This window comes from Gopherus flavomarginatus, chromosome 13 (assembly GCF_025201925.1).
Source record: "Gopherus flavomarginatus isolate rGopFla2 chromosome 13, rGopFla2.mat.asm, whole genome shotgun sequence".
Taxonomy (NCBI): Eukaryota; Metazoa; Chordata; order Testudines; family Testudinidae; genus Gopherus; species Gopherus flavomarginatus.
Genome location: NC_066629.1, coordinates 13,392,631 through 13,406,209, shown reverse-complemented (window position 1 = coordinate 13,406,209; position 13,579 = coordinate 13,392,631). Strand labels below are relative to the sequence as shown.

At 51.8% G+C, this 13,579-nt stretch overlaps 1 protein-coding gene across 21 annotated transcripts in view; it reads right to left on the bottom strand.

The window, feature by feature from the left end:
- Positions 1-5,087: 5,087 nt before the first annotated feature.
- Positions 5,088-13,579, bottom strand: part of ST3GAL4 (ST3 beta-galactoside alpha-2,3-sialyltransferase 4) — a 179,993-nt gene continuing 171,501 nt past the window's right edge. For 20 of the 21 annotated variants that reach the window (XM_050921690.1, XM_050921706.1, XM_050921684.1 and 17 more), the window contains 2 exons: positions 9,975-10,118; positions 5,088-7,798 (listed from right to left, as the gene is read on the bottom strand). In XM_050921690.1, the coding sequence (XP_050777647.1) occupies positions 7,712-7,798; positions 9,975-10,118 (231 nt within the window). In that variant the 3' untranslated portion in view covers positions 5,088-7,711. Of the gene's footprint in view, positions 7,799-9,974; positions 10,119-11,591; positions 11,666-13,579 lie in introns of those variants that run through there. The other variant, XM_050921697.1, reaches the window with a different exon arrangement.

The window sequence follows — 13,579 nt, the reverse complement described above, 5'->3', positions numbered from 1 at the left end:
CAGGAGGTCATCTAGTCCAACCCTCTGCTCAAAGCAGGACCAATCCCCAGACAGATTTTTATGCCAGTTCCCTAAATGGCCCCCTTGAGGTTTGAACTCACAACCCTGGATTTAGCAGGCCAATGCTCAAACCACTGAGCACTCCCTCCCATAAACTTTCAGATCGCAGAAGCAGCATTTACAGGGCAGAGAGGAAGAAGGGTTACAATGTCATGAAATCTTTACAGAGAAGAGATCCCGGAAACATCCCGGAAAACATATAAGGATTGGAGACTCAAAGCTGTACAGAAGTGGAAAAAAAAGGCAGAAAATATGGAGCAAATAACTGGAAAACGGGGGGGAGACGAGACAGAGCTAAGAAGGTGACAGGTCTGCCTTTAAAGGCTGAGTTTATGACTGTCAATCAGTAGCCAAATAATTCAGAACATACTCAAACTCCAAAACTCTAGGGTAAGAAAAGCACAGTCATTGAGGCACTAAGTTTACAAACCAAGATTTCTAACATATACAGGCAAATAGGTAAGAAGATATAAGTTTTCATGATTACACCACATGACAAGCCTTAATCAAAATATTTCAACATACATAGCACCCACTGAAATCTGATGTATACGCTATATTTTTGCCAGGGACTGTTCCTGACCCCTTTCTTGGAAGGTGGGTTTTTCTTTTTCAAAGATTAATCACTTCTGACTCCTCAGGTCCAGCCTGCTGGCCAGGTGGGAAGCCAGAGCCAGGCAGTGCAGGACAGCTGCTCCTCTGGCGGGTGATGCCATGGAGCGGGCAGCCTCAGCATTCCTCTGCCTGCTGCTGGTACCCAGGGTTGCGGCTACTCTTCAGCTCCCAGCTCCCTCTGCTCATGCAGCCAGTCAGAGCCCCCTGCGTGAGGGACCCAGCTCTAGTGTCAGCAGAGCCTTTGGGGAGCAGCCACCGTAGGGGGAGCCCTCCTGGCACAGAGCCCCAAGCTACTCTAGGGTACCTTCTGTGCCCTGAGCTACCCCCCTGCCTGCACATGGCCCTAGCTACCCCCGTCTGCACACATCCCCTAGCTACCCCTCCCTGCACCCTGAGCTACCCCCTTACGTGCACACAGCCCCTAGCTACCCCTCCCTGCACCCTGAGCTATCCCCTTGTCTGCACACAGCCCCCAGCTACCCCTCCCTGCACCCTGAGCTATCCCCCTACCTGCACACATCCGTCAGCTACCCCTCCCTGCACCCTGAGCTATCCCCCTACCTGCACACATCCGTCAGCTACCCCTCCCTGCACCCTGAGCTATCCCCCTACCTGCACACATTCCCCAGCTACCCCTCCCTGCACCCTGAGCTATCCCCCTCCCTGCACCCTGAGCTATCCCCCTCCCTGCACACAGCCCCCAGCTACCCCCCCTGCACCTTGAGCTACCCCTGTCTGCACACAGCCCCCAGCTACCCGTCTGCACACAGCCCCCAGCTACCCCTCCCTGCACCCTGAGCTACCCCCCCCCCACCTGCACACAACCTCCAGCTATCCTTCCCTGCAGCCTGAGTGGTTTTCAAACTCTATGAGCTGAACACTCCCCCCCCCCCAGTTTCATATTATGATTTTTGGTTGTGTCCCCCCTGCAACCCAGACAGGTGCGTGGTCTGCTGAGGTGAGTCGGGGAAGGGGGGGGGGCATTCCCTCCCTGGACCGTACCATGTGGAGCTGGCCAAAGCCCCGCCAGCCCTTGCTCCCCAAAATAGAAGTCAAACTACACCTATACCCAAGGGTGTCCGACCCCGCCCCCAACCCAGAACCCCAAGCGTCTCCCTCCCCCGCCCCCCCACTGGGCCCTGGAGTTTTTCACATCATGCTGAAGGGGGCTCCGAAAGAAAAAGGTTGAGAACCTCGCAGTGGGGTGAACGGGCTTTTCCTTTCCTAGCACAGAGAGTTTCTCCGGAGCCCCATGCCCGCGTTGTCTCCCCCGGTTAAAGTGAGAGTCACACACTCACACGGCCTGGAACTGGGGGGCAGGCCTGGGGGTTGCGGTGGTGTCAGCGTGCAAACTCCCAGGGTAGTTCTAAGGCGGCAGCGTTTACACCCGGCTCCGTGCCCGGGCCGTTCCATTTGGCTCTTTCCCCATTTCAAACGGCCAAGGCCAGCCACCCAGACACACAACTGCAATGCTGCATGCACATCCGCTCCCTCCACCCTGGCCGGGAACCTCAGCAGCCAGGTGAGCAGGGCCGTGGCTAGGGCATGGCACGTCAGCAGCAGTTAAACTGCAGGGGGTGCTCTCATGCCACCAGTCAATGGGGGTGCAGTCCTCTAGGGGTGCTGCTTAGCCAAGCCAGAGAGAAGGGGCAAGAGGCCCACCCGCCAGCTACCTAAATGCCCCCCAGCCTGAGATCCCTGGCACCAGTCACTGCCACACTCAACACAAGCTGGGGTACTGGGCTGACTGGGCACTGCCCAAACCCACAAGAGAACAAAAGCCCCTGACGGCAAAGGAGTCACTCACCGCAGGAGCCGCGGGTGGCGTAGCAGATCTCTCTCCGTACGGTGCCGCCCGCTGACGGTCGTTCCGGTGCTGCGATGGCCTCGCTTCCCGCCAGCCAAGCGACGACATTTGATGATAAAGTCCAACAAGTAATTCCTAGGCGTTGTGTTAGGTCTCCAGCCCGGGCTCTGGGCTCATGCCTCTTTGGTCAGTGGCTGGCAAGGAAGCCAGGCCCTCCCTTCACATAGGGTTCCAGCCCAGGGAGCCTATAACCAGCAGCCAAGGTCTGCCTCCATCCCCCTCCTCCTGCTGTTTCCCTGGGCTCCTTCTTACTCAGCCTCTCCCAGGCTCCCTTTCCCCACAACTTCTCTGGGTTGGCCCTTCTTCGAGGGCTAGGATTCAGGGTTTATTCACCCCCTGGTTTCCTCCTCACCACTTCTCTGCTCCCAGATGGTGGCTGCAGACACCCCCATTATAGCCCCCTTCTGCTGCAAACTTCTTCTCCTTGTACAAGCCAGGCTGCTTCTGCCCAGCTGGGCCCCATGACCAATTAAGCTTGGCTCTGCCTCCAGGTGCAGCCCCCTAACAGAATTGGCCTCACAGCCACATTTAACCCATGAATAGCCTGTGTAGGGCACACGCTCCATCCCACCGAGGCACAGAGCGGGCAGTGTAAGTGCTGCTTCCCTTCAGCATAGCACTACCCCTAGGCAGTGGTTTGCGAAGATTTTACATTATGATGACATCTGTTTTATGGGGAAAAATGATGGATTTGTTGCCATTTTTCCAACCAGCTTGACATATCTGCCCCTCTCTGCCTCAGTTTGCCCACTTGTATGAGGGATAACACTCACATAGCTGAGATTAGCTGCAAAACATTTTGAGGGTTAAAAGCATGGTAAATATTTCTATCCTTCTTCACAGATTGATTAGTTTGTATTTTTATTATTTCATTCCAATTTTGAAATAGACAAATTCTAATTTTCTTAAGTGATTTGATTGTTTCTGAAGCCATATTGGCTGTTCCTATTATCCAGAAGGCAGTGCTAAATGTGTCCCACTAACCAATTTGAAAGTCGACGTATGGATAAGTACCGGGCTGGTGGCCTGGGATCTCTCTCTCTCACTCACACACACACACACACACACACACACACACACACACACACACACACACACACACACACACACACACACACACACACACACACACACACACACACACACACACACACACACACACACACTCTCTCTCTCTCTCTCTCTTTAAAAGAAAAATGAAACTTGGCCACCAAACGCCTTTTTCAATGTTTTATCCACAAATGAAGTTGTTTTGCCTTTTTCAAACATATGTTTCATTCTTCACACCAGATTTTTTTTTTTAAACTGCGATCTAGATTTACAATATATACAATCTAGACAGTAAGGGACAATCAATACATCTTGCAGATTTACCTCTGTACAGTCTTTGGAGCAAGAATTCTTTTATAAAAAAAACTCTTTAAAAAAAGTCTTTACAATAGAACCATGGTGTAATACGTCAGTCATCTTCGGAGGAAACTGGGATTCTGAGATCGCTAGCATTCCAAAGACCAGTGAGCGTGACGGAGTTTAGAGTTGACACATACCGTACGGTAAATATTTCAATGTTCTGCCCCCAGGGGATCGGGTCTGGACACACAGACGGGACGCTGAGGTTCTTGCTGAAGTTCGGGAACAGCTCCACCAGATCCAGGGAGGACCACACTGTGCCATCGCTCCTGTGGTACACGGGTCTCGGAGAGCAGGGGCAAAAGTTGTCTCTCGTGATTTCCTCCCACACCTCCCTCTCCCCTTCCACACCTCCCTCCACCTAAAAAACCTTTGCAAATGCCAAATGTTTTGGAAACCCAGCAGCGGAGGCCTGTACTTTTGGAGCAGGGGCACATTGGTTCCACCACTGCCGTCACTGCAAGGTACGAAGCAGCCAAGGGCCACCGAGACACCAGGGACAAGCCCAAAGAGGCAGCTGAGAAATCTCCCGCCACCCTTCAGAGCTCAACAAAGGGAGCTGGGGGGATCCCCTTCCTTGCCTGCCTGAGCATGGGATTCAGCAGCACCCTGCAGTATTCTGCAGTGCATGTAGTGCAGGAATGAGAGTGGGGACACTCTGCTGAGACCGCAAGCTCTGTGCCCATCCTCATACATGTCCACACAGTGCCCACTGTGCTGGAGGGGTACAGAGGGCAGCTACGGCCATTGGGCTGCCATAGTCACCCTGCAGCCATTCCACGGTCTAGGGAGGGCTGAGCTGTTCTCCCCACCTAGCGACACCCAGTGTCCAGCCTGCTTCGCACCCTGGTCCCTCCATCAGCCCCCACCTACCCCCGCTTGTCCCCAGTACACCCAGCGCTCAGCTACCTCCTCTGCGATGGCCCCTTGGACTGGGACTCGCAGATTAGGAGCCTGTAGGTGGGGTTCCCGAGGAGGCAAGGGCAGGACACACTATTGTGTGGGCAGCCAGCACTGTGCCCATTGGACAGGCTGCGCTTCCAGGCAGGGATTTCCTGGCTTCCCTCAGCGGGCGATAGCCGGCTGCTGTGAGTACTGAGAACCAAACAGCCCTGGGAGATGTATGTGTACACACACACACAGCCCTCCAGCAGGGAGGGACGGACAGACAGACAGACAGACACACCCCTCCAGCAGGCACAGGGACACACACCCAGCAGGGATTGGCACACACACACACACCCCTCCAGCAGGGGGCAGCAGGGACGGACGGACAGACAGACACACCAACCCCTTCAGCAGGGGACAGCAGGAACGGACACACACACACACACACCCCTCCAGCAGGGATGGGGAGGGAGACACACACACACCCCTTCAGCAGAGGGGGCAGGGATGGACACACACACACACCCGTCCAGCAGGGGGCAGCAGGGATGGGCAGACAAACACACACCTCCAGCAAGGATGGACACAACACACACACACACACAAACACACACACCCCTTCATTCCCTAGCCATGCCCCCTAGTGGTACCAGCCATGTTACACATGCCTGACTGTGCTACAAGGGAGAAGGGGTGCAGTGGTACAAAGAGCTTTGGGCCCCGATCCAGCACTCACTAAGTCAACGGGAGTCCGTCAGTGGGGTTAGATGCTTAGTGATGAAGTCAAAGCCCTACAGACACCCGGGGCGCAAAGCTGCTACCCCAAGCCTGGGCCACTATGGAGGATTAGAAGGGGCTGAGTACTTGCCCTGCATTGGAGCTGGGTTAGGAGGGAGTATCCCCAAAGGTCACTCCCCCTTCAGGCAAAGCAGAAGGATGATACAGTTTCAACCCCACTGCTCCTTAGCTGCCCCACAGGGCAATTCAATGGAAACAACGTTACACTCGTTCTGCAACAGACACCGACGCGTCTCAGATAAATAATCATTTAAATTAGTTAAATTAACTAGCATTGAGCCACAGCACTGCCTGCTCAGGAGAGACATTTCTGCTCTGTCCCACCGAGTCCAAGCCCCTTTGGGTCAGCACCTTGAAGAAGAACCTTTCCCCCTATTCTCCCACCCCAGTGAGAGATCTGGGCTTTAGCAGCATGCATGCCCCCAGCCCCGCTGCAGGATCTCAAGGACCGGCTCCCAGGGAACGTGTGCCCAGAGCCCGAACGCTGGGAGTCTCAGCGGAGAGGAGACGGCTTGCAGGGCGGGCTGTGGAGACTCACCTCCCATCTCAGCCCTGCAAGTTTAGGACCAAGACACGTTGGTTGGGAGCCTGTCTGGTACCCAATGGGTGGTGGGTGTCATAAGCCAGGGGAGGCTAAGCCTCCCCTAACGCAGGCCGTGACCTTGCCCACGAGCCGCCCCCTGGACGGGGCTTCCCCTCTCCCTGAAGCCGCCAGGGGCTCAGCTCGGGCTGGTGGGTCAGGGCGGTGCGGCTGAGGCTCTTCCGGCTGTGGTTGGTGGTGAGGCATGCTTGGGGATCTAGTGGGTGAGGACTGGGGAAGGGGAGCAGGGGGAGGCCTCGGGAGGAAGGGGCGGGGCTGGGGCCTAGCCTCCCTGAAGGGGTTGTTCCTGGTACCATGGTGGTACCTGTTTTATGGATAAACTGAGGGCTGCAATCCCCAGGTTGTCAGTCTGGCCCCTCTTCCCTGCAAGAAATGCACTTGCAATTGAAGGGGGGTGGGGGGAACAAAACAGACTTTGATCAAAAGTTTTTAAAAAAGGAAAAGAAAACTCTATTTATTCCCACTTCAGTTCCTTGAGTGCGGCCGAGCAGAGGGCATCCCCGGACCAATCTCTGCCCCACAGCGGAGGCGGCCCTGGGGGCAGCTCATTCCTGGAGCGGCCACGATTCCTCCTCCCAACCTTAGCTCCCCATGCTAGGCCATCTTACAGAACAGAATTCAAAGTCCTCCCCTTCACTGCAGTGGGGGGGGGGGGCAGGCAGCTGTGCTCTGTCAGTCAAGAATAATTTAATGCTCCCACCACTCTGCCTCCCTGCCCCCACTTTGATCGCCAGCTCCCCATTCCCACTGGGAAGCAGCACTGGGGGGGGGGTGTCGGTCTAAACCCCATCAGCAAAATACTGCATGGTACCCCTCCCCCCCAATAAATGTTTAAAAAAGGACACCATTACAGCTTCCATCTACAGCAGCATTCCCATGTGCCGCACCCCCAGAGCCAGCCCCACCCCGGGAAGGGGTAATGGGGGGGGGGGTGTCAAACCAGTCCCGCTGCCTCATTCAGACTGAGAGCAAACCGATCTGGCGAGAAGTTGACAATTCTTCCGCTGTCCAGGGTTCAGTTCAAGAGTGCGCCAAACAACCCCTGTCCCCTATGTGGAGCAGACAGGCCAAAGAGATGGGCGCAGCAGCAAGCCACAAGGGCCCCTCCCACGGGGGTCACCCTCTGCGCCGCCCTGAAGGCTGGCAAGTCAGCGTTGGCTTGGCCACAAAGGGATCCAGCCACCCCACGACTGGAAGGATTTCAGATGCTCTGCTTCTGAGCCTTGACACGACGTGGCCGAAAGCCACCTCAGTCTGGCCGAGCGGGACTCCGCAGCCCTCTCCCCTCTGTCTACTTTCTCCAGGACCAGCGCTGTCCCCAGCAGCCAGCCCCCACCACGAGCAGGGGGCGCACTTGGGGCCCTGCGGCGAAGCAGTGGTGTCTCCGGCCCGGTGGATGCTGGGACATGCTGGGTGACAGGCAGCCAAGGTGGAGGCCATGGCAATTCAGGGAAATTCTAGTCCACGTCCCATCAGAAGTGCGTAAGGTTCTTGACGACACCTAATTCAAGCATCCTTTTTATTGCTAATGCCTCATGCGAGACATTGTGCTCCGATGCCTGCGAGACAGACAAGAGAGAGCTCATTAGGCCAGATGCCGTGGCGACAGACCCCCTGATAAAAGCCTAGCTAGATGGGAAAGGCTGCGAGTACAGCTCCGCTCCACCCTGTCCTGTCACGGTTCGCCCTCCGTGATGCTTGGGGTCGGGGGGGCTGCAGCTTTAAAAAGGGGCTGTCATTGTTTCAAGAGTTTAATATTTAATGCCTACAACTGCAAAGCAGCGTTTCAGAAATCCACACAATAAGCCGCCCGGCCCGATAAAATAGGTCCATTAGTAATTAGCCACCTTGTGGCTGAGAAAGCTGGAAGCTTGGTCAGTGAGAACAGGGATTGTTCATTTTGCATTGATTCAACAGGCCGATGTCTCCTCCTTTGTCTACTTAGCGGCTCACAAACCAAATTCCTCTCTGGGTTGGGGAAAGCTTTGCCGTTATACCTACAACCCCACAAATTCTACCAGGCTGGCAGTGTTTGCATAGGTTAGTCCCACCGGGAAAGGGGTAAGTGGATTTGGCTGACTTCCTGAGGCAGATAACTCCTATCTACAGGGGTTAGTAAGGGAGCTCTCTGGGGATGAAGGATCTAGGGTGTGAGCTGAGCAGCCCTGAAGGAGGAGCCCTAGGAGCAGCCCAGTGTGGAGAGATGTTTCGAGCTGAGCTGTGTATTAGGTTATTGCAAATGTCTGTGCTCGTCAAGCTAAAGGAAGGAGGCAAGTCTGCACTCTACGCAGCACAGGGATTATGTGCAAAAACACTTGTTGTGAGGTTTTTACACAGACTTGTTCTCCGAATTTCTGTTTGACTGTAACACGTGGCGGTTGGGGAATGGCGTGTGCTTTCTTGTCTGTGTAGATGTGTCTGTGTCACAGGGAAACTCAGGCTTAGTAACACACCACTGAGATTCAGCCTGGCTTCATGTTGTGCTTGTGCTTTAGATCAGCGGTTCTCAACCTTTTTGGGCTCAGGACCCATTTGTAAATGTTTATGGCCTGTCGGGACCCAGTAAATAGTCCGGGGGTGGAGGCCCTGGGGTGGTTTTGGTCGGGTCCTGCCCGGCACTCACCCTACAGCGGCAGCTCCTGCACCTCCTGTGCTGGGGGGCTGGCTGGGCTTGGCTCTCCACTCTGAGCATTGCAACTTGTGGGGTCACAGCGCTGCTTTGGTTTGGCCCCATCCCTCTCACTGGACCAAATTTGTGTGAGTGGAGTTGTGATCTTGTTCAAGGGGTTGCAGTGCCACTCCCTCAAATTTGGCCTACCTGGGCTCCCATCATCATGACGGCTGGGCCAAACCACAGTGGTGCTGGGACCCCAGAGTTGCAGAGCCTGGAACCAGCCAGCCAGCCAGGAGCCACAAGAGCTGCCACGTGACCCTTTCAAACGTTCTGGTGACCCAATTTTGGGTCCCGACCCATGGGTTGAGAAACCCTGCTTTAGATGACACCATCTCTCTGAGGAGGGACTATCTTCACTAGCTATTTATTAATTTTATTGCAGTAGCACCTAAGAGCTCCAGTTGCGGACCTAGATCCCAGTGTGCAATGCGCTGTACAGACAGAATGAAAAGATAGTCCTCGTCCCAAGGATATGGGAAATTATGCGTTCGGCTGTCTGTACAGGGCCTAACACATGGGGGCCCTGATCCTTGCTTGCTGTTCCTAGACACTACCATAATACAGATAGTGCTACTACCTAGAGTATTTCCTAGGTATCCCCTGTACTTACTCTGGGAAATACTCCAAATGCCAAGGGAATGGAAGAGTTTTTATGGATCATCACTGTCATATGCACCACTGCTCTCTAGTGGATGGAATGCATCAACGCTATTCATGGGTATCACCAAGGGTAGTGGCCACAGCATATGGAGGGGCGGTATAACCCTTAGTTCTATTACATACTGAATCCAGACAGCTTACCGCTAGGGTGACCAGACAGCAAGTGTGAAAAATCGGGACAGGGAGTGAGGGGTAATAGGAGCCTATATAAGAAAAAGACCCTAAAATCGGAACTGTCCCTATAAAATCAGGACATCTGGTCACCTTACTTACAGCTAATATGTTAATAACACAATTCCCTCTGGTGATGTTTGTAAAGCCCAGAGAGTCGCACAGGAAAGGTGCTGTGTAACAGCAAAACGTGATCACCACTAGAGGGGAAAGAGCGCACGGTCACTTACGGCCATTGACTTGAGTGTGATTTGCTCATAGTAGTGTATACTCTGTTTCTTATTGGCAGAATTAGGGTATCCAAAGCCTGCGATATGTACCAGGTCACAGAAGTGCAATGCCAAGGTGATGGCTAATAATCCCGTCGTTGGTTTCTAGAGGGAGAGAGATGAAAGGGCTCAGGGCGATTTAAAAAAAAACAACATACATGCTGGGTTCAGTTCAGAGTGGTTTTCTCCCCCCTTCTCTCTTTGGGGACAGGCCCTGTGTATAACACAGAGGCTTGGTATGCATGATCATTAGAGCTGTGCGAACACTGGATCTAGGTTCACCGATGACCATGATGCTTTGTGATACATGGACGCAGTTCGTCACACATGCGTGACTTAGAATGAAGGTTCCCTACTTAGGAAGGGCAGCTGTTAGCTATAGGGCTGCTGCCATTACGAAGTGGGACTCTCGGTCCTGCGTATATCACCACCTGCCTTATGGGGTATAATACATCTGGACTAGACTAGAGAGAGAATATTGGGTCATGAACTCCAAAACACACATGGATTTTCCAAGTTGCTCCTTGAAAAATCTCCAGATGGGGAGAGTCCCTATGACAGTGTGCCAGGTCATTAGGATCTGCCATAGATCAAGGCACTGAGAATGGATAATTTAAGGAAGGCTTTATTGCCCGTGACTGCAATGCATGAGTGTCCAAACAGCACTGCTTAAACTCCTGTCCCAGCATGCACTGGGCTCAGTGTGAATCTGGGACAAATTCTCTTCTTTGGTTGATCCAAAGCCCCAGTAAGGAACCTGGAGGGATGATCCCTAGGACATTATACCCTCCCCTCCCAAAGTAGCATATGCTGGACACAACATTGAGGACAATGGAGACTCCCGCATGAAAATCCATTTATGGGAACAAGGAGAAAGTCATACAAACAGTTTCTCTGGATGTGGCAACACTACAGTCAAGAGCACACCTTCCTTCAAGCAGCCAGCTGCTCTGGAAGGAGCTTCCACCCGGCTAAGCTGGAACGAGCCACGCTGAGCTGGTCTCAGCTGGAAATGATCTTCCCCTAGCCAAGCTGGTCTGGGAATCTCTCTTTGCAGATCTTTTAGTGAATTACTTCTACCCTAACCTATAAGATTTCCATGCTTGGGACATTTCTCTCTGCTTGACGTGGCTGGGAGGATGTGAGCCTTGATAGAAAGAGACCAGAGAACAGAAGAATAACTTATTGCCTCTTCAGCCAACTTCTATTCTTTTCCAGGGAGAGGAAGCTATTCCTCTCTGGCCGTGGCAGCCCCCCATCCCCGAATGACGCTGTTCCATTTGGACATCTGCTCGCTCCGATCCCCCACATTGCTAGATTTAGAGTCACTGTGGCTCTGCACAGGTTTACTCACTCCTCAGTTATACGCTGTTCCATCCTTAGAATTCAACAACATCAACATGAAATCAGTGTATGCCAAAGATTTGCTCCCGGGACGCAGCTATTTTGAAAAGGACATGGGGGTTGTGGGGGATAATCACTGAACACGAGCTCCCCATGTGATGCTGTGGCCCGAAGGCCTAATGCGATCTTTGGATATATAAACAGGGGAATATTGACTAAGAGGGGTTCTATTACCTCTTTGTTTGGCACTGGTGCGACTGCTACTGGAATACTGGGTCCAGTTCTGGTGTCCACCGTTCAAGAGGATGCTGATAAATTGGAGAGGGGTCAGAGAAGAGCCACGAGAAGGATTAAAGGATTAGAAAACCTGCCTTATAGTGATAGAGCCAAGCAGCTCAAATGATCTCGTTTCTCAAAGATAAGGTTAAAAGGTGACTCGAGCACGGTCTTTAACTACCTACATGGGAACCAGAAATTTGATAATAGTAGGCTCTCCGCTCTAGCAGACAAAGGTCTCCAGTGGCTGAAAGCTGAAGTTAGACAAATGAAGGCTAGAAATAAGGCAGAGGTTTTTAACACTAAAGGTAATTAAGCATTGGAACAACTGTTGGAGAGTCTCTATCATGGTACATTTTTAAATCAAGATTGGATGTTTTTCTAGAAAATATGCTGTAGTTCAAACAGGAAGGAACTTAGGGCAGTTCTCTGGCCTGGCCTATGCAGGTGGTCAGCCTGGATGATCATAGTGGACTCTTCTAGCCTTACGGTCTATGAAACTATAACATTATTTGTGAAACAGTGACTGGCTCTGGGAAATCTAAACCTCTGCACCTCAGTTTCTCGAGCTATAAACGAGGACCCTACCACATCTCTTGCAGGTCTGTGGGGGCATTCACTAGTCAACCATTCCCAAGTGATTTGAAGATGCAAAGTGCTACGGTGTTACAGCACTACTACAGAAAAGGATGAGAAGAGAATTCCATTCTGAACTCTGCAGACCTTCGTAACTTCCACCAAACGTTATGGGTTTGTCTGATTTCTCACAAGTAACGGATAACAAGGAAAATCTGTTCAGCTATTTCTTGAGTTATAGATGCACACACAGAAGGCCATCCATAGCTTTAAAACAACAAAAGAAATCGGATAACTCAAAACCGGCTTTGTGCGCACACACCCACCCACTCTCACACACCTTTATAATTTGACTGCACTGGCCAAACAAACAATAGAAGGATTCGGTGCAGAAAGATCTTCATCTCTGAGCAGAAGCCGCTTGCTAGTTCTCCCTCCAGAAGAGCAGCTTATCTGGTTTAGCCCTGAGCCACAATCACTTCCCAGCAGTGGCCAACTTTCCCCCCAACAAAGCAGTGTGAATATAATCTCAAGGATACAGGGAAACAGAGGTGAGTTGGTGGCCAGTGTTAGGATATAGATATTCAGGCCTGTCTGCAAAGGCCTATACTTTAAGACTTTAGGTGTATTCTTATCACTTAGCTAGTTATAGAGGTATAAAAGAAAGAATAAAAAATCACTGTCTGTGTAGTGGCCTTCTCTTACTATGACAGTCTGAGGCCTGGTTCTTTAGCAGCCATAAACTGGGAAATGTATGGTCACGTTCTCACATTCCAAACTAGTCATATTAAAATAAGGCAGTCTGGGACTGTTAGGAAGGTGATTCGATCTATCACCTCCAGAGAAAGGGAAGAGCCTAGATGTAAAAGGAAACTTAGTTTGATCGCATCCTGTCTGGCAAGAACTCACTTATCAATAGACACAGCTGGAGAACCCTTATGTCTGTACAGATGTAGTTGTGAAATCCTTACTTCTGTATTGTTTTGTATGTTTATTTGCATGGTCTCTGTCTGGTTCTGTGATTGTTTCTGTCTGCTGTATTATTAATTTTGCTAGGTGTAAACTAATTAAGGTGGTGGGATATAATTGGTTAACTAATCATGTTACAATATGTTAGGAATGGTTAGGTAAATTTTAGTAGAATGATTGTTTAAGGCATAGCTGAAAATATTATTATATAAATTAGGGCAAACAGGAAGTAAGTTGGGATTTGAAAAATAAGGAAAAGGAACTTGAATTTAAGCTTGCTGGAAGTTCACCCCAATAAACATCGAATTGTTTGCACCTTCGGACTTCGGGGATTGTTGCTCTCTGTTCATGCGAGAAGGACCAGGGAAGGGTGAGAGCAAAGCAATAAGCACTTTAACAGC